Source organism: Asterias rubens, chromosome 1, assembly GCF_902459465.1.
Source record: "Asterias rubens chromosome 1, eAstRub1.3, whole genome shotgun sequence".
In the NCBI taxonomy this organism is placed as follows: domain Eukaryota; kingdom Metazoa; phylum Echinodermata; class Asteroidea; order Forcipulatida; family Asteriidae; genus Asterias; species Asterias rubens.
The window spans coordinates 7252859-7273030 of record NC_047062.1 but is presented as its reverse complement, the minus strand read 5'-3'; the positions used below and the strand labels follow the sequence as shown (position 1 = coordinate 7273030).

The following is a 20172-nucleotide window of genomic DNA, read 5'->3' as shown; positions in this document are numbered from 1 at the left end:
TAGTCAAATTGGTCCCAACTGTGTAATTTGCTGACAATCACTTAACTGCGCTGTTTAAAGAATCTAACTCTCTTGTGTTGAACTCCCGTTTAATAATAATTATTAGAATAACCCGTTTTTATATAGCGCTTTTCACACCCGGAGGGCGTCCCAAAGCGCTTCACATTATTACCCCATATACTTATAGCATATGGATGATCGCTCTTGGAATACTCCTGATTACGACAAATTGTTTTTAATCTTGATTGTTCCCGGTACTGTAATGCAAGAGGAAAGAGATCTCTTTGGTCCGATCATTTTATTGTTTGTTTTATTGAATAGTTTTCAATAACTGCCGCATTTACTGAGAACTTGGGTTGTTGCGCTTTATGCTCTGCAAGCGTTCTTTCTTATACTCAGCCAAGAGCAAGTTTGAGTGGGCACAATGGTTAACCAAAGGTGGACCATTTGCACTCGAACCCAAGCTGGTCAACCATTGGTTGACTACTGTGGTCAACCATTTGGAACCAGCCTCGAGCCCATGGTTTCTTCAGTGGTCCCAACAGCATGTTTCATTCCAACATGTGTAAAGCGCAGATGGGAACCAGTGATGCTATAATTAAAATGCGGAAGGTTGACTAGACTTCCAAATGAGTTGATCGAGTGAGTGCCTTGGTGTGCAAGTATATGTACATTGCTGGTCAGCAGTCAACCACGGGTTGACTCAATGTGCCCACTCAAACTTGCTCCAAGTGGCTCAACAACCAAATGCAAGGTTAAAGAACATTTTCTCCACAGCTTTTAAATTTTTCTAAGAGCTTTGCAATGAACTTATAGAGGATTGCTCTGAAGGTTGTCTAGTACCGTAGCTTCACTTTTCCTTTAAACAGTCAACCAGAACCTGTACAGTGCAGCAGACTGTGTCAAACATGGCCAAATCTGCATCAACGATACTTGTTGATTATTTCCAAGATGCATTGTGAGATGTTAAGAAGGCGGATATAGGAAATCATTTGGCTGGTTTATTTTGTCTCGAAAACACCTTGCAGGAAGAGCATCAAGACCTTTGCCAATATTCAAGACCGTGGATGAGCGCCAGCCAAGAATTCAGTTCATTTATCAATCAGTTTGAACTTTCAAATTGTCTGGCAAAATACATCGCTTGAAGATAGTTTCTCTCAAATTTGCTGATAAATTAATCACATGATTTAATATGACTCTGGCTGTCTTTGTGTTAAAAAAGTATAATATATTATAATGTTAAAGTTTCTGGATAGTTCACTGCCTCTAATAATATTTATAATAATGGATAGTTAGGTTACACTCAGCAATCACTGAGGTTCCCATGGTTGCATTCCGCCGCCCTAAGAACCTTGGTGACATACTAGTCAGGGCCAAACTTCCCCCAGGTACAGTCCAAACACAACCCCCGACAGATATACTGGGCTGTCACAAATGTACCCGTTCCAAATGCAAAACGTGTCTGCACATTAAGCCCTCACTTAAGGTGAAGAGTCATACCACTGGCTCTTCATACAACATCAAGACCGACTCTGAATGCAGCACGTCTAATGTAGTCTATGTCATATCATGTAAGAGATGTGGGCTACAATATGTGGGAGAGACTAAGACCAAACTTAGTCTTCGCTTTGCGAATCATGTCTCTTCCATAAAGACTAAGAAACCGTACCCAGTCTCTATCCACTTCAACAGCCCCAATCATAGTGTCATTGATGTTGAACTTCTGGTGATTGAAGCTTGCAATGGTGATGACACACACCGCAAGAATAGAGAATCACACTGGATTCACCAACTCAAGACAGTAAAACCCTTTGGACTTAACATAAACACTGGTGTTAAATAACTTCTCATTACCCTCCACTTCACTTCTGCCTAAGAACTCATATGTTGTATATACTCTGTACATAAAGTATAAATTAACCTAGTTTAAAGTTGTTTTTATAAATTCATCACTGTAACTATCTGATGTAAGTAACCCCCCCCCCTTTTTTTTCCACAGGTCCCTCATACCTATTTTTAAAATCATCATACCTTTGATCTTGCTATTCTTATTAATTGACCATTGTTAGTTGCATCATGATGCAACTTGCTCTCTAATCCTACCCTTTCATGTCTCCCTCCATTGTTGTCGAACAATACATTTACCACTTTTATGGTCCAGTAACCCTTCCTTTCATTCTAAACATCCTTTGTCCTCGCCACTTCACTCCTATTGGTTCATAGCCCCCAATATTGTTTCTGAAATAGGAACTTTGATTGGCTGTTATTTTCCCGCTTCTTTCTGGATCCTTTCCTTAATCCCTTTCCCCCTCTCTTTTTCTATAAATGGATATGTATTTGTTTGTACTTGTCTTATGCCTCTGAAGAAGGTCCGGATTGGATCGAAAGCTAAGGCCATCTACCCTATTCATTATAATAATGGATAGTTATATATTGCTGGTGTCTAAACGTTTTTACATTTGTGGCACATAAACATGTTACCCTATTTACTGAGACTTTTTTTTCATTCCTTAAACCATCCTAGCTCTATGCTTTAAAACCATCTCAGCTTTCTCGGGAATATGCAGCCTAAATCAAGCAAAATCAACTACAAGACACATACATGTAGGTGCATTTTGGGGGGTTGTAAACAATAACTGTTTCCGTCATTGTCCAGGGATAAACCAATGGCCAGATGAAACAGTTGGTTGCATCTGGGAAAATGCACCCCCATGTCCTACCCTCACATGCTATACCCATTTACCTGTGTGTGTGATAAGACAGTAAACTGTCTTGATCAAGGACAAAAGTGTCATGAACAGGATTTGAACCCACACACTGATGACTTAGCCATCAGAACGTTTGTCCGGTGCACTAGTGCAGACTGCTCGGTCACAATAGCCCAGGTCCTATTCTTGGTAAACTATCTTAAAAGTTTCAATTTGTGCTTATGGACCAGCAATATTTTCTCTGCCATTTATAATTATGAGTGACAAAACAAAGTGGTAGAGCTTGACGCGTGGTATATTGTGTGCACATAAAAACCACTTTACATGCTGCAACTTTAAAATGCATGAGTAGTTTTTTGTAGCTTCATGTAAACTAGCCTATCCTCATTATGAAAGTTTAAAACATTCTTAAAAACAAATTATGGTTGATATTTTGTGTGAATTTATGTTGTTTTCTTTATTCCTCCTACCATTGCTACCTAAGACATACTTGTGGAACACGACGTTGATAATGAAAGCATGAGTTCTTTTGGTATGCATTTATTGGGTGTGATGTTTCTGCCGTGCTGTTCACTACTAACTCATCATTGTAACTAGTAAAAAACATCAAGTAAATACTTCACTGCATTATGTGCATTGTATTTCTACCTCAGGTGTAGGAACTGCAAAGAATGAACTGCCTGAATGTAAAACTTTAAAGGCAGTGGACACTATTGGTAATTACTCAAAATAATTATCATCATAAAACCTTACTTCGTTACGAGTAATGGGGAGAGGTTTATAGTATAAAACATTGTGAGAAACAGCTCCCTCTGAAGTGGCATAGTTTTCGAGAAAGAACTAATTTTTCACGAGTTTAGAATTTGAGGTCTCGAAATCAAGCATCAGAAAACACAAAACTTCGTGTGACAAGGATATTTTTCCTTTCATTATTATCTTGCAAACTCGACGACCGATTGAGCTCAAATTTTCACAGGTTTTTTATTTTATGCATATGTTGAGATACACCAACTTTGAAGACTAGTCTTTGACAATTACCAATAGTGTCCACTGTCTTTAACAAATATTATGAATAAATTCTGCATAAAGTTAAAGCTGTTATTTTCTGAAATTGTTTTGCAGTGATTGATACACAGCACCTGCACAAATGAACAAGCTATACATAACATGAAGGTTTATATGCCCCTTTCACACAAGATAAACTTCCCAAGAAATTAAATGGTTGACCTTTCTACACGTAAATTACCAACCCCGGCAATCTCCTGGGATTCAGCCTTTTCATTGGAAATAGCTGACTCTGCTTGGGTGTAGGGTTAATGGACATAACCCAGGGGTTACCATTTAAAGTCCTTGTTTTACACAAGAAAATTGCAGCAAGTGTTATGGTGGGGATCAAATTTCCCTAGTAATTTCCTGGCGATTTATTTCCTGCGTTTTTTTTCCTGGGGAATTATTTCCTGGAAATTGGCTCTTTACTGTGAGAAGGTCTTAATTTACACCAGAACATTTGGACTGATACTTTCCCTGCACTATGTGATACTGTCATTTATTTGAATCAAGCTTTCAAACTTGTATGAACTGGACTGTCCGATGCCCCTGAATGAACTTTTCTTGAAATCATTAATGCATGACACACATTCCCATCTTGATCCCTCTGGAAAGTCTTCATTCTTTTAATCAGTTTTACAATGAGAGTAGCTCCAAACCCAAAAGCACCAAGGACACCAAGATAAATCAGTTTGTTGTAAAAAGCTTCTTTCTAAACTCTGTTTACCTGATGACACTATGCATGGTTGAGGATTAACAAAAGGACTTACAAGAATGAGTTGAGATTTGGAGTTTGCATCTGAATGACCCGCCCACTGAAGGGCAGCTCCTGTGGTTTGTGACTTTATCTGGTAACTTCTTCTACCCGGAAAACAACCTTACAAGGCTTGCTTCCCAATGTAAATTATAGTCTTTTAAAAGGCTTGCTTTGTTACATGGTGGGGCTATTGGGTGCGGCAAGGATCCAAGAATGTGTCCGCTTGTTAGGATCTTCTATTACGAGTCTGATCATATCATTAATGATCCTTCCTCAAACCCCTTAAATCCTGTTTACTTTCAACAGTCTGGTTATTTTCAGTGTTGCATTGACTGCTTCAGCAGTCAGTACCACTAAGAACATGAAACCATGATGAAACTAACTTGTATTTTTTTTTACAGACAAATACGTGTAATGTAGACTAAATCTTACTGTATCTTCATTTGTAATCACTTTAACTATGAAGGAAGTTATTCAGTCACACAAACTATCACTCATGGGTTTTTTTTTTCCAGACAGACATGAACAGTATTATTATTTGTGTTGTTTTGTTAACGATTATTATTATTATTTAACACACTATCCCTCAGTGGTTTCTCATATTTTGAAGAAAATGTATGCATGCTACTTGGACCATTGAGGTAGAAATGCTTGGACGATGTTTAAACCCATGATCCTTGCATCTGTGGACCACTAGACAATCAAGCATAACCATGGCATAAGTATCTAATGTGGGAGGGTTCATTTCTTCTCTCTTATGTCATGTACAGCTGTTGCTTTGGCATAAAGTTAATCATTAAAATCCTGAACCTAATCTTTTACAAGGTGTGGATTATTAACACTTTTACGTTTACTTTTTGCTTAACTCTTTACTATGATCATACATTCAGGTTTTTTTCCCCTTTCTTCCTGACAAAATAAACAAATATTTATTATTACAGCATTAACATAATCGGGTAGTTTACCATGATGCTATTAACTTGAAGTCTTTTGCAAACATTTCCAGGGTGTTGCCTGTGAGTTGAAATCAATTGAATTGATCCTGATGAGAATGTGTTCGTTTATCAGTCATTCTCCCAATCACATCGGGCAATATTGACCTCGTTCAGCTGTCTTGACACAGTTGTTTTCTCTCCTAGTAGTCTTGGCTCCAATACGTTTGTTTGTTTGTTTGTTTGGTTGTTTGTTTGTTTGTTTGTTTTTCCTCCCCACAAGAAAAAATGTACAAGTCTGTCCTCAATGCGAACCTAGCTTCTGTAATATAAATCAACTCATTCGGACTTGAATTTAGTTGTAGTATCTCTAATGGATATTGATTCACTATTGACTCCCAATAGACTTCTACTCGATTCTTGTTGACATCCACGTTACGTAACACTGTGGTACGGTTACGCTTACATCGTGTAAATTGCTCCCTCTAGTGTTGGAATACTTTTTAAAGTGCAAAAGTGCTTGTGAAATAATCATGGATTGTAACATCTTGGAAACAAGGCTACCCGCCTGGCTTTGAAAAGTTGCAGTGTTAGATCTTCCGGGATGGCATGGTGCCAGATTTCTGCTTAGGATTGCACACTTTGACACCTCTTAGGAAGGCTGTCAGGCCATTAACTATTTTTTGCATTTGAGACCTTGTGTAACCATCCTCCATGGTTCCATCTACTTATTTAGTGAGGCATGGAATTAAAGCCAGAAACCAGACTCATGCATAATTCATAACTTGTTGGCCTTTGTTCCCACTTGTCAATTGATTTATTGTCTGCCTCTTCAACTCCAGCACATGAGTACAATGTACCAGGCATGCACTAGTTGCTCCATGGTTTGATGATATAGGTCTGCATGCAACAGTATGTCTATGGTGTGTTATGCACATGTAGTAGAACCCAACTGCTTTTAGTAAACACTCCCAGTGCAAGTCCATGTGGACCGGTCTTTCTCTTCCTGGTATCACCGTATGCCATGGGATTACGGTTGTGATTTCTTGTTGATTTCTCTGGAGAGGAAATCCACTGCCAGAAACGACCATGTTGGACACTCTTACAGACTGGTTGAGCGAAGTCGTCCAGTCTATGTCTTCGGATGCACGAGTTGATCAACAAGTACAGCATGTCGAGGTAGCTAAAGAGAAACGAGTCTCTAAGAATAACAACAATGGGAAGATTGGTATTGATAACCCTGGACTAATATTGGAAGAACTCGAAGACATCGATGGAGAAGTTACCGTTGTTAGTTGGTCATGTCAGAATGAAGTGAATTCGATTGAAGTGACTGATGATAGGTCGGATGAAGTTGATGCCTGTGTACCGGATGATAGTCCTATGACTCCTAGTGAACTTGAACCACAGACTCCGACTAAATATTCATATAAAATACCTGGTTGGTTTGATCCAACTAATAGTGAGGGTAAGTTCTGTGATTAAAAAATAACTTGAGGTAAACATTATTAGCTTCCTAAAAAAAAGATCTACGTATTAAAATGTAAATGAATTATTACAGTATATATTCCGAAACAATTGTTTAGATACATGTTTTTAAAAGGTTAGTGTTTAGGGTCATTACTAGTGGCTGAAAATAAAGGCAACCCTTGGAAAAGACCAATTGGATTTATAATTTGTACAAGGGGTAAAACTGTAGTTTCCTGTTGTCAATAATATATGATAGCTATTTATTTTGTTTGCTAAAACTTTGTGTGGCGGTATGTGGACATGCATAATGCTTGTGTTGGTGCACTATAAGTGAAAAGTAGAGGGGTATGCTGCAATTTCTGGTGCAATGTAGAACATTGTATTAGATTTAGGTTAGATGAGATGGGATTAGGTTAGATTAGATTAAATCAGATTAGATTGGATTGGATTAGTATTAAACTGTTTGATCCCCTAGTGTAGTATACTGGGGATATTAAAATGGATTTGACAAAGAACTGTATACAAAATTATCTGTAAACAAAAGGATTTACAAACAGGGTAGTTAAATGTTTTGGTGATATTTTTCTTTCTTTTTTTTCCCCTTTTTTAGTTAGGACTATAACCTAAGTAATAACAATAACAATGATAAACTTAAGTGTGTAGCATTTTTTTACCCATCAACAAATTGCCGCATATTTTTATACATTTTTATAGTTTTGTTTATAGATTTAAAAATGTAAAAAATCAAAAGTTGTAAAAGCGCCCATGTCATTATTGTGTTTGAATTGATTTATGAAACGCAAGTGTAAAGTTACAAGTGCAAGCAATACTAGCTAACTACAATATCCATTTCTACCCTTCGATGTTTTCTTTGATATTGCATTTGTATTGTATTTCTCTTCAACATGTTCTGGATTTCTTCTTAGCTTAGGCTTACGTTTCAATTTTGGTTATTGTACATGTAAATATTATTATTATTATTATTATTATTATTATTATTATTATTATTATAAGCAATAGCCATGATATTAGTGAGGATTTAGGTATTCAAATTTGATACACAGAAAGCTACATTAAGGGTTTACAGGCCTACTTTATTGCAGAATTATGCGTTTATGTTGCCTTGCAAAGTGTGTGATTCTACGGAGATTCGATTCAACATGTTGTTAGTTCAGAATTCAACTGTTAGCAGGGACATGAAATTAGACCTTGGTTTCTTTTTATAACTCAACTTAAAAAAAAAACCATAAATATAACAAACACGCTTTGCTGGACCAGGGGCATATGATGCACCAAAAAAAGAGCAATTATTAGATAGATGAATAAATGTTAGATAGCAGTAGTAGGACGTAAATTCATTTTTATTACTACAGTACATGTATTTAGGTATAGTATTTACTGTCGATCATTGGTTGGGTATTGGGATAACTTACCATTGAGTTTATGAACTACTGCAGTTGGTCATACATGGACGTAACACCTCAGTAAATGTACCTCATTTTCAGGTCAAAGTCAGCAATATGTCTCTGTTATGAGTGGTGTTTCTCTGATTCCTCAACCACAAAATGATGGCATTTGGTATAGCAGCTTTGATGGACAAAGTAATGGTACGCTACATGCAGATTTCATATGGTGGTTCTCATGGTGTAATAACATTTAACTCTAACCCCCAAATAACTTTGCGGAGTTTGTCCTAGAATCAGCAACAACCCTCAGCAAATATTGTTTTATTTTTATTTATTTGAATACACATCCAACAGCCATTTCGCGCTAATAACAAGATGAATAGGAAATGAGTAGAAATGTTCAGTTTTAGATGTGGGAGTAACCCCCCACCCGAGAGGGGAAACCAATGCAATCAGGTAGGAACTGACAACCCAATCCACATGCGAGGTGGGATTCTAACCAGGGTACACAGAGATGAAAAGCAGGGAACGAAACCACTGAGCCAACCTGATCCCCTGATCTGGGCTGAACTTTTGACTTGTTATCAGACCAAAAAGGACAACATTGGTTTAGGTTGATGTTTGTATACCTGAATTTCCTATTTATATTGATCTCAGAAAGTCTCATTTCATGTTAACCTAGATTAACTGGTGGTGGAAACTAAAGTCTTGTATACTTAATGATATTTTGTATAATGTTCCTTATGGAATAAAAGTGGACATCAAATCAAATCATTTTTTTCACACTAACATACAACATGTAAACACCAAACTAATGATAACAGCACTAAAACTAGCACAATTTATTTTGACAGTCGTCAGTTCTCAAGATAAGATGATGCGTGTCTAGTACAGATTGGTTAAACTATAATTGAAGCACAAAATCTGATGTACATTGTCTCTTGATTATCACTCTTGACTTCTTGAAATCCAAGACTGCCTGTAGTCACTTCCAAGCTATGATGATATCTCCCTCAGGGTGAACAAGTCATGCAAACTCAAGCTGGTGACACGCCTCTTCCACTGCTGCCTCCCACCTATGGAACAGTCTTCCTGTCTAAATAACAAAATTCTCAGACTGTTTTGTCCTCCAAAAAGTCTAATGACTTGCCTGTTCTCCAATTTGGTAGCTGGTTGTCCTCATAATTTTTAACTTTTTCATTTCATTCATTCAATGGTTATTAAAAATCTATTCAATTCGCTGTGAGCAGCAGAATTACTTCAACAGTTACATAGTTAAAAATTTGGAGTAAAACATTACATTACTATTTAAAATTGCCTAAATCTTACACAGAAAAACGGAGAGGGAGAAGTACTGGGAGGAGAACAGTAACTTAAAATTAATTAATTAAACATCCAAGTAAAACATTTTCTCTTATGCGCATTGCATCCATTGGCAATTTGTGCGCTACATAACTCTAATTGTTGTTGTTATTATTTCACTAACACTGATTTTATACACATTTAGTCCCACATGTTCATGCATTGGCATACTAGTCACTTCTTGTATCCATAACTAAGAGTACATAATGCATGGATGACTTATTCCTCGATGATATATGCACCTATATGCACTATTGAGTGTAGTTTGGTGTTCTTGTCAGTTGTCGCATGATTGACAGTGCCATTATTGTCACTTGGAAGTGGTGTCATTAGCACTCACAATATCATGGTCATCCCACATCAGTGTCGCTGTCAAGAGGACTCTTCAGTGCACCTTCCATGATTGATTAGTGACATTATCAGTGCTGGTGTTGTGTCACATGTTGTCATTGACATTGTTCGATGACTGTGGTACTCTTTAGTACCATCTTATCCACTCATCATGACAGTGCCATTGTAACTTCAGCATCAATCATATTTTACATACAGTATGAAGCATTAACGTCTTTCAGAAAATTTAGTGTACACACCACCAATAAATGTTTTAATTTGTTGATAATTAATTTTCTTTATACGATTTGTTATGAAAGTTGAGGTGTTTATTCTATTCCACTTCCTTGTTTAATTTCAAAAGGAATTTATGATTTCTTGCAATGAATTGTAGCATCACACTGAAGTTGCTGTTTGTTTGAGTATTGTCCATGTTTCCATGGTGATGTGGTATGATCGAACCCACCCAGGCTTAATGTGGTGGTGTGAGGTATCATCATCCCATCCTAAGTCTGTCAACGATTTTATTGTTTTTCTTGTACATTTTAATGCAGCAGCTGTATTGGATTGGAAAACAATAGAAATTCTTCATAGAAGGTCATGAACAAAAGGTCCATCAACACATTCAACTTGTTTGGTCACGTTCAAAATGCAGGGATTTACTATGGGAGTTGTCATGTTACCATTGTTTAATTTTAAATTTTTACACCTCATCAGTGTGCCGAAAAAAGTCTTTCCAGCATTATCGTGTTATGTCTGAGCCATTTTGTTTGTGAATTTTTGAGATAATTTGTGAAAGCTGAGAAGATCTCCGTTTGGTTCATTGTGTTGTGTTGAAAGATGTTCTCAATGAAGTCGGTGTAAGAGGACAGACCGTTTTGCTATGGCGCTGGATCGCTTCAAGCAGTGGATGGACGATAAATTGAACACAATTTTTGGCGATGAGGAGGAAAATTGCGCAGAGGGGGAAGCCCTTAAGACTGATGAGACCGACGCTGGAGAGACAGGGACAACAAATAACATTGAGACGGGGACCACTGATAAGGAGGATGGGGAGCAAACCAAGGATACCAAAGGGCTGTCGTCATTGCTTGCTTTACCTGATTTCTTACTAAGGAAAGGAGGCAGCACGAAGGATTCGGATTGTAGTACAGATCATGATAGCGGTACCTGCATGTCTGAAGGTATTCATTGGGTTGCATTGGTATCTGGCATGAATTTAGCCGTAACTTGAGTCACTGGTTTTGATCTTCTGACTCGGATATTCAAACTTGGAGGTTATAATGATTAGACTGTAATCTTTGGTGTATAAGCCGCGTCTTACTTTGGTCTCAAAAAGTGTTCTGCACCTTATACACCCGAGGGCCTGTGCGATTATATGGTAATATTAGATGGTAAGTTTGCATTGGGGATAAAGATTATTATTAAGGGAACAAAAGGGTAGCGACGAGTTCCGTGTGTTAAAGGCCCAAGCCGAATGCGAGGGCCTTTATCGCACGGCAACGACCCTGCAAAGTTTTAACAGACATTTAAGAATGAGTCACTACTCTTATTCCCATTCATGAATGCCCTTTTGTTAAAAAAAACGTTAAAAAAATACAATTATGGACACTTTGACAATTGAAAATTTGAAGTTTGAATTATTATTTTCACAAACTTTGTGAAGAATCTGTTTGATTGCGCATGGGTTGTGTGTTTGCGCACGCGCTTAGAAATAGATTACGTGCTGTTACTAATAGCAATGAATTGCGTTCCACGCGATAATCTTGTGCACCCGACAAGCGGAAACCAGCCGGTTATAAACAGCTCCAGCTGGTTATTATCAACCGTTTAAACGCCCCTCGTGTGACGCGCTCTCCACCAAAAGGAGTCTGGGGCATTTATGAATGCTGGTTTTTACCCATACACTAATGTTTGTAAGCACTGTATACTCAGTACTTTTCCCGAGTCCTGTGAAAAAAATCATAGGCATTTTATGGTTATAATACACAAATTCTTGATCGAAAGCCGAGATCTCACTGTTACATTCGCAATCACAAACATGCGTGCAAGTATTCATGCATAGTAGACTATAGCATGTGCATTAGAGCACTAACTGTGCAGTAATAGTAAGTGGTATTAATTGAAAACCTCAACATTTATTAATGATATCTCGTGTCCAAGAGCCATTTTAAAATAAGCGAGTCACATGTATTTTGTGCAATGTCAATAGCATGTATGCAACAGTTTTGGTTTTGGTTAGTTTTTGTTTTTGGTTTTTTTACAGCATCATCTGTCAAAATTCATTTGTAGAAATAAGTCAAATTTGATTTCACTCAGCAAAAATTGGGTTGTACAATTTCTTGACTGAATGTTTGAAGACTGGTTACAATGCTTTTGATAATGAGTTGATCCGGAATCTGGGTAATTAACAATGGTGCTTAAAACATTCTTAGAGTTCAACTTAAACTAATTTAACTATTAATCCTTGTTTATTTTTTGTTGAAACATTATTCAATCATAAGTGTAAAGTTTTCTTCCCTTTGATTTTGTTGACATTTGATAGGGAAAAAAACTAGCCCGCCAACCCTGCCCCGCCCCCCCCACCCCAATCTGCCATTAGAGAACTGGTGTTTTTTCCCGTCGTTGGCATTGCCCTGCATGGTTCCCAGCACAGAACCGTGTAAAATAAATTTAAAATGAAATCAAGACCGGCGTACCAGTGCCTCATCAACGGTTGTAAAACCAGCCTGTGTTGTGACATAAAGACTGGATGGAAGTTGTTCATCTTCATTACTATGCATTTTCCAATGTTTTTTTTTATGGAATCTGTAGTGCCACAGTGTTGTTTTGATTCCTAGGTGCTATGGGTCTTTCGTGACACTGATGAAAATGTTGCTGTTTTTTAAACTTTAACACTATTTTTATTGAGTTTACTAAATTATTATATATAATCAAACACTTTTTTATAACAAAAGAACAATAATGTTCATTTTGTTTTTAGTACTTTAATCCTTTCTTTGGACTAAAAATTCAAATACCTCATGGTTGTGCTAGGTATTATAGATGTATTACCTTATATGGTACACGAGCCACAGAACCCCCTTCCCCTTTTTGAGCCCCATCTTGGGGTCCTTCTATAACACTAGATAATCGGCCGATGGTGATGTGAAGGCATTGCTCATTGGGTAAAGGCACAAGGCTCTCTTGTTTTCTCATTGTTTGCAAGAGATCATAGAATTGAAGTGTAGGAATGTTGGTCAGTGGTCGTATGAAGCTGACTTCATTATGTTTGGCGTGCTTATAGGATCTGAAACTTACTCTACTGACAAAAAAACTGTCAGACTGCATTGCCATGGAGATAACAGTGATTATTTAATCTTACCAAAAGCCAACTACCTAACCTTCTGCCTAAGATCTATCGTGTTTTTTTCTAGTTCATCTTTTGTGTATTTTTTTATAAACTATCTATACCTTTCTCTAACACCTTTTTTTTGTAAGTCAAGGAATTTTTTTTTTTTTTACCCTTACTCCGATATGAAGAGAAAAAAAATAAAATATGAAAAGACTTATTTTTAGTTGACTAAGTTTCATGAATTAATTTTCTTTTTTTAAACCTGTTGACTGTTTTTCTAGCAAAATACCAATTGTTTTTTTTTTCTTTTGAAATGATTTATTGAAATAACACCATTTTATTTTAAATTATTAACCCATTCCACAGCTGAAAAACTGACTAAGCAAAATTTACAAACCAGTTTTTACAATTAAAAATAAAACCAGTCTCCATCATCAACAAACAAAATAACCTGGATACCAGTTGTCTTGGGTTTAAAAAAAAAATGGGGAGGGGGTTGAGTTGACTTGGGTATGAGTTTGACCTGGGAATGAGTTGACAGATTTCCGCCATAAAAATAAATAACTATTGACTAGTTTTAAAGTTACAGATTTCCGCCATTGCTACAGAAGCTCATGCATTTTTGTTTAAATAGTCTTAGAGTTACCAGCATCTTCCTTGTTTTGTGTATTGGACTAAAACAGCAACATGTATATGTCTATTGTTATACCTCCATGTTTAACAACCAGTATGATGTTTGAAGTGAATTTCCAACACAAATTCCTCAGCTGAGGGAAGTTGAGGTAACATTGTGTAATTGTATGACCAGCCATGCATGTGGGTAGTATTTTTTTTTCAGCTCCAAATGCTCAGTGGCTTAGGTCTATTATGTTACACCATTGAACCGTGGGTCCTACCTCCATGGTTGAATCATGTACATATAGTTTTAGAACTCAAGCTGTTTGAGTTATGCAGACAGTGCAGATTTCTTCCAGCCACCCATTCAGCATATTGAATTGCATTCAAGCATGTACATATGTACTTCAACTGGCATAGAGTTGACTCTGTTTCTACCTCCATGCTTCAAAACACTCAGTCGTTGGTGCATGAAGGTCTCTTTCCTTCCGAATTGTTTGTTGACTGTGGCTCCAATTGTGTACACCAGTATCTCAATATACGTTTCTTGAGCTGGGACCTTGCTGCATAGCTTCATGGAGGCGAACACAAGCAGGCATACACCATTGTTACATTAAGTGGACTCTACGTTAAACTTTGTTTTCCATGCTCAATGATTATTGGTAGTTCATAATACTTTGGTCTGCACCTTGGAGTTTAAGACTAAACTATAGTTAGAAGAGATGGGCAAGGCTGGGAGTCTTTGCTGTTGCTGTAAGTCTCCTGCTAAGGATGATGATGATGTGTTCTCTGTGTCTAGTGGCAGTACGCTGAAAGAAACCACACCCCTCCTGTCCTCTGCTCTAACCTCTGTATCCGAGCTGCCAAAGAGCGAAACCCACTCCCAGAATAGTGACACCAGCGGGAAGCCAGAGTTGCTGCTGCTGGTCAACGCTCCGGACCTTGTACAGACAAATTCAAACGATAAATCTTATAATAACGCCAGGGATGGGTTACGGAAAGATAACATCTATAACCAAACCAAAGACAATGGATCTTTGGGAAGTCGAACTAGGAATATTGATGATGGAAACAGTGATTTCTCCTACACATTTAAAAGGGTCGGTAATACTCAAAAAGCGACTGGAACAACAGGTGAGAAGACTCCTTCACCTTAATTTTTTGAGGGCAAGGGTTTTGACCCATTTCACCTGAGGTCATCACAATAATCTTGATTGTGTAATACTAAATCAATAATTTTCTTGGGTGTAAAAATGTGTTGCTTTTTTTACACAAATCTGTTATTCTTTTTAAACTTTGTGACTGTTTTCTTTATATGAAAGTTTCGGAAAAGTTTCCGTATGGCACCACCACTTTTTCATTCGATATGGAATAATATAGTATCTAATTTACCTCAATGATATATCCCTTTTTGTAAAAATGAGGTAAAAAATGGTGGCGCCATAAGGTTTTTTTCCGAGATATTTTTTTTGTGCTTCCTTTTTTATGTGCTCAGAAGCCCTCAATCATTTACCCGATATTAAGTGTTTTATTATTATTTTATGCACAGAGTCTATTACTACTGATATAAGTTCAAGTGATCCAGATGTGAAGGTTACATTCTGTGCAAAGTACAGTGATCCTTTTTTAGATGGAGTGTACTGCACCATATATCTTACGGAGAAATTGATCTTATATACACATTTATTTGTTTAACCCTTTCATTTACAAATGGTGACACCCCCCCCCCCCCCAAAAAAAAAAGGGTCACAATAGCACCCTCAAGAGTCCTGTTTGCATTCTGAAAAGTGTGTGGCCGTGCGGTTGTTATTTTTTCATTTTACAACTATTTTCAACAACTCACTAGCGACTGGTCTGCGCCTGAAAGAGTTAAAGGCAAAGAATGCCTTAATTTTTAATAATCATTTCATTCGATTGTTTTTGTCCTACATGTACAATCAAATTAACCTGTGAAAATTCATTTGAAAAGATGGTAGCCTTTTTGAGATATTGCCGAAATTCCGGAGTGGTTTTGTCTGAAAAGCGTATCTAACGGTAACATTTTTCTGATTCAAATTTTGGGGGATAAAAACATCCTTTTCTATAATTGCGTTACTTCAAAGTGTAATTTTTCTAAAAAATACTCCATACTATCGAAAGCTGCTGAACTTCTAGCCAACTAAATTTTGTATTGCTATTAAATTTTAACACGATTGGACTACACTTCCATAGTTTTTTTTTAGTTATTGTTAATCTATACACATGTACAGCATACTGGAACTGTTATAGAACTAGTAAGTCACTGACTCAAATTACCATGTGATGTGGGAATTGAGTTATTACAGTGTTTGGTGACATTTTTTATGGTATTGGTGATATACCTTTTGCTGGTATTCAAGTCGAGTGCCATTGCATTGGCAACAACCCTGTGATATTGCTGGTATATTGTAGAATTATCATTTATCGTGGGACAAAAACTGCACAGTCTCTCCGTATTTTCATTTGCGTAAGAAGAGTTTCCAATGTATGGTAACTCTTAATCTCCAGGAAGCCTGCATTGATGCTCTGTTTGTTAGCCACTAAGCTTGAAATGTAGAAGATGAGACCTTTGTGCGACTGACTAGTGGTTGATGGATATATCAGTGAAAAATGCACGATACATTTCCTGTGAGGAGTCAGACCAGATACCTGGCTGGATGGATGTAGTTATCATGTGTCTGCCATTCAAAGGGTACAGCTTCAAATATTGCCACTTTAATGCTGACACAATATGAGTCATTCTGATGCCAGGAACTCCGAAACATGCAAGTCTCTGTTGTATTTTTGGGGTATTCCCAACATCTTTCAACATAACATCATCAGTTCCAAGTTTCTTATGTTCTCAAGAACAAGCCTTGCCGGCAATAAGTCAATGGTCAGATTGAATCGATTTTCTCAGTGAATGTTCAGCAGCTGGTATCATGCCCATTGGATACTACCTTAGAAGGTACGTGAGTTGGTGTAGCTGTACTACTCTACCAATCAGCGAGACAGACTCAGAGCTCTCTTTCGGTGACCCGGTTCTACTGCTACAAGACTGGTGCGTGATCAATTTATCCGCGGAGTGTTCACCAGTCATAGACGTGCATGGCTCTGCTGAAGTCCACAGTTTGGATGATCACCGATCTGACACCACCAGTAACCCTGAAATTATTCTGACTGGAACGGATGCATCGGTTGAATATCTGTATGCAAAACCTCTGAATCAAACTAGCAACTTGAGAGAGAGGACGCTTGAGGATGCAAGCTCCTCAAGGTCAAGGCAACATCGAAGGGAACCCGACCGTGGGGTTAACGAAATGGGCAGTAGGACTTGGTCAAGAAAAAATGCAACCACATTTAAGCCACCGGAAGAGGAATTCTTGTCGAGGGAACAGATCTACAGGTTGTATGGTGAGCTTCGATTTGAGTTGGAATCAAGAGTCCTTATATTGTGTGTTTTTTAATAAAGTAGGTACAGATAAGAAGTGTCTGAGTGGTACCACAGACTTATGGATGCACCTACTTGTACAAAATAGGTGACACAACGATAAATCACATATTTCAATATTATCATGGATTTACCAAGATAATAATAATACTCGGATTTGATGTTGCACTTTATCACGCCCCTAGGGCCATATCAAAATGCTAATTGTCTTAGTTTTTCAACAGGTTTTAAGCAGAGCTTTGTTTTGAATTAGGGAGACCTATTTATGTAGAAACGTCTAATGGTTTACAAGGTGCTGCGGCGCATTCAGCAGTCACTACTAGAGACACTTGGGTAAACTCCTCTTAATAAATAAATGTGACTTAGTTCTTTTACATGCATTACATGCAATGTACAACATGCTGCTTTGCATGCTTAACATCCCATAGGAACGACGAAGCAATACTGGTCTTAAGAGCTTACTTGCTTTAGACACAAGTGTCAAGACCCGGACTCGAACCCACACTCTGTTGATCAGAAACACCCTGTGTTATACCTCCTGTGAATGTTTTCTTGCCTAAAAATGTTTGCTGCCAATGTTCTTAGATACAACTTTGTGGGTGTACATAATTGTGAGTAACTTCTTGGGTCCATTTTATCTTTCTACACCAACTTTGGAATTTCTATAGGTCCTTTTTTTGGTTTCTACACTAAGTTTGGAATGCATTTTTTGAGCTCATCTTTTGGTTTTTACACCAAATAAGATACTGATCGCTGTTAGCGCATACTTTTTTATGTAGCTTTGTTCTTGTCATTAGGCCTACTGGTTTGTTATCTTGCTTGAATATATTATTCTCTTGTCATTATCAGCTTAAATATTTTTTTATTGTTTTTTATTTTGGGACCTGCCAGCTTAAAACACAATATAAATCATTGGAACCTTTTTAGGTTGAATTCACATTGACGGTTTCATTATAATTATTTGCAACCACTCGCCATGAGTGTGTTTTATTGATTTGATATACAAGTGCAGTTACATTACAACCAGCACATTGTGCTCATATTTCCCACTTCTGTAAATGTACGTACTTCAAATTTCATCGGTTAGCATCTGTTATAAAGAGTACATTTTTAAGGACCAAATCTCTTTTCTGCTTTGTGTTTTGCTGTCCTTGTTTCTTAACAAAATTTCTTGTATGAAAAAGTAAGTTCGTCTTGTCCCATTGACTGTACTTTCTTTTGGTCTGATGCTTATAAGGTTTCTCTTGCATAAACCAAGGACATGTATTCATCTAGTAATCTCAACATAGGCTAGACAGTTGAAAGGGGGTTTTATTTGAAAACCCTATTATGCGGCGCATTTTTGTAACGTTTTCAAAAAAATATATTTTATTGTGCACACTGAATGCTTTATGTTGGGTAGAAAATGATGTTTTTGTTTGTAACATTTTGCTCTGCAATGGGAGACTTTCTGGGACGATAGAGGGCAGCAGACTTACCGGGTAAATCCATTGTTCTCAGAATTATGCGCATGTTCAGAACTACGTAAACAATGGAAATTTACCCGGTATGTCTGCTGCCACCTAGTGTTGGAAAGTCTCTTATTGCCTCCATCAGGAAGTACATTGTATGAGGCCTGATGTTGAGGTAAACTACCATCAACAAATTTATTTGGAAAGCAACAAAGTATAGCTGTAGTACAAGTGTCATCAGCAGGACACTAGGTAGGCAATTCAGCAAATGTTTTGCAGGCCTGCATGGAATTACATGGATGCCATTGCGTTAGGGTCATGGCCTTTGTGTTCCTTTGAAAGTTTCCAATAGAATTTCCAATGGAAGTGCCCTTTGCTAAATGCAAATGGTCTTGCCCTCTCAAAGATAAAAATCCTGGCTTGTTTTTTGGGACTTCATAGTTATCTTTCTCCGTATCATGGAGGTAGAACCTCCATGGTCCGATTTGGACTTCAGTTTCTTTTCAGTGTTGTCATAGCTCACTAAAGTTGAACCTAAACTTTTCCCATCTTTGAAAAAGCGCAAGTGGGTTAACTTCACAGAGTTGTCATGTTGTTATGATTTTGTCATTTAAAATATGCTCACATATATCTACAGCCATGTTCAGGTATTGGCTGCTGTGATTGTCAAAATGAAGTGGATTTCTTTTGTGGCGTTGGTTCACGGTATTTATCACGCTGAATAGTGCCCAGGGCATGTTTAGAGCGGCAACCCTTGTGACAGGTGAATACTCCCAGTATGTGGAGCACAAATCTTAGCTGGTATTTGTTATGTAAATGATTAACCTTGCCTGTGGATTGGTAGACCATAGCGCTTTGACTGTATCAGAGCCTTTGCGGTTCACAGTGGTATGTAGCAGGGTCAGTGGTAGATGTGTGCACAGACCACAGGTATGATGATCATGTGCTTGTCCTATCATGCAGTGATTGATGCAAAGATTTTAAGAATCCATTAAGCCTGTGTTTGTTGGTGTTTGTCAGCGGCAGCATCATGTGCTTGAAGTGTATAACTTTGTGCCCTCCGTTTGGACAATCTTTTGGTATACGGGGGTTACTCTCTAAGCGTTCAGCCCCACCACCAGACGACGGAGATGTGTATGAAAAGAGTGAGTCGGCAAGTGCCGATGGGATCGAGGTGGCCTCGGCAAAGGATTTATTCAATGGGTCTCTGAGAGGCTCGAGTCATGACTCTGGACATTATGAGAACGGGATCGGTCTGGAAATTGAAACGGATGAGGTGGAACATACAACAACAGTGGATGGACCAGCAGGT

At 37.7% G+C, this 20172-nt stretch overlaps 1 protein-coding gene across 7 annotated transcripts in view; it reads left to right on the top strand.

Annotated features, from left to right (window-relative positions):
- The window catches only part of LOC117288172 (synaptotagmin-16-like), a 51858-nt gene that overhangs the window by 18154 nt on the left and 13532 nt on the right, over nt 1–20172 (top strand). Inside the window, exons 1-2 of one of the 7 annotated variants that reach the window (XM_033768908.1) lie at nt 6144–6912; nt 8420–8521. The exons of 1 other annotated variant lie outside the window; for it this stretch is intronic. In XM_033768908.1, the coding sequence (XP_033624799.1) occupies nt 6534–6912; nt 8420–8521 (481 nt within the window). In that variant the 5' untranslated portion in view covers nt 6144–6533. Of the gene's footprint in view, nt 1–6143; nt 6913–8419; nt 8522–14285; nt 15096–16457; nt 17373–19762; nt 20171–20172 lie in introns of those variants that run through there. 5 more of the 7 variants (XM_033768926.1, XM_033768942.1, XM_033768934.1 and 2 more) reach the window with 5 other exon arrangements.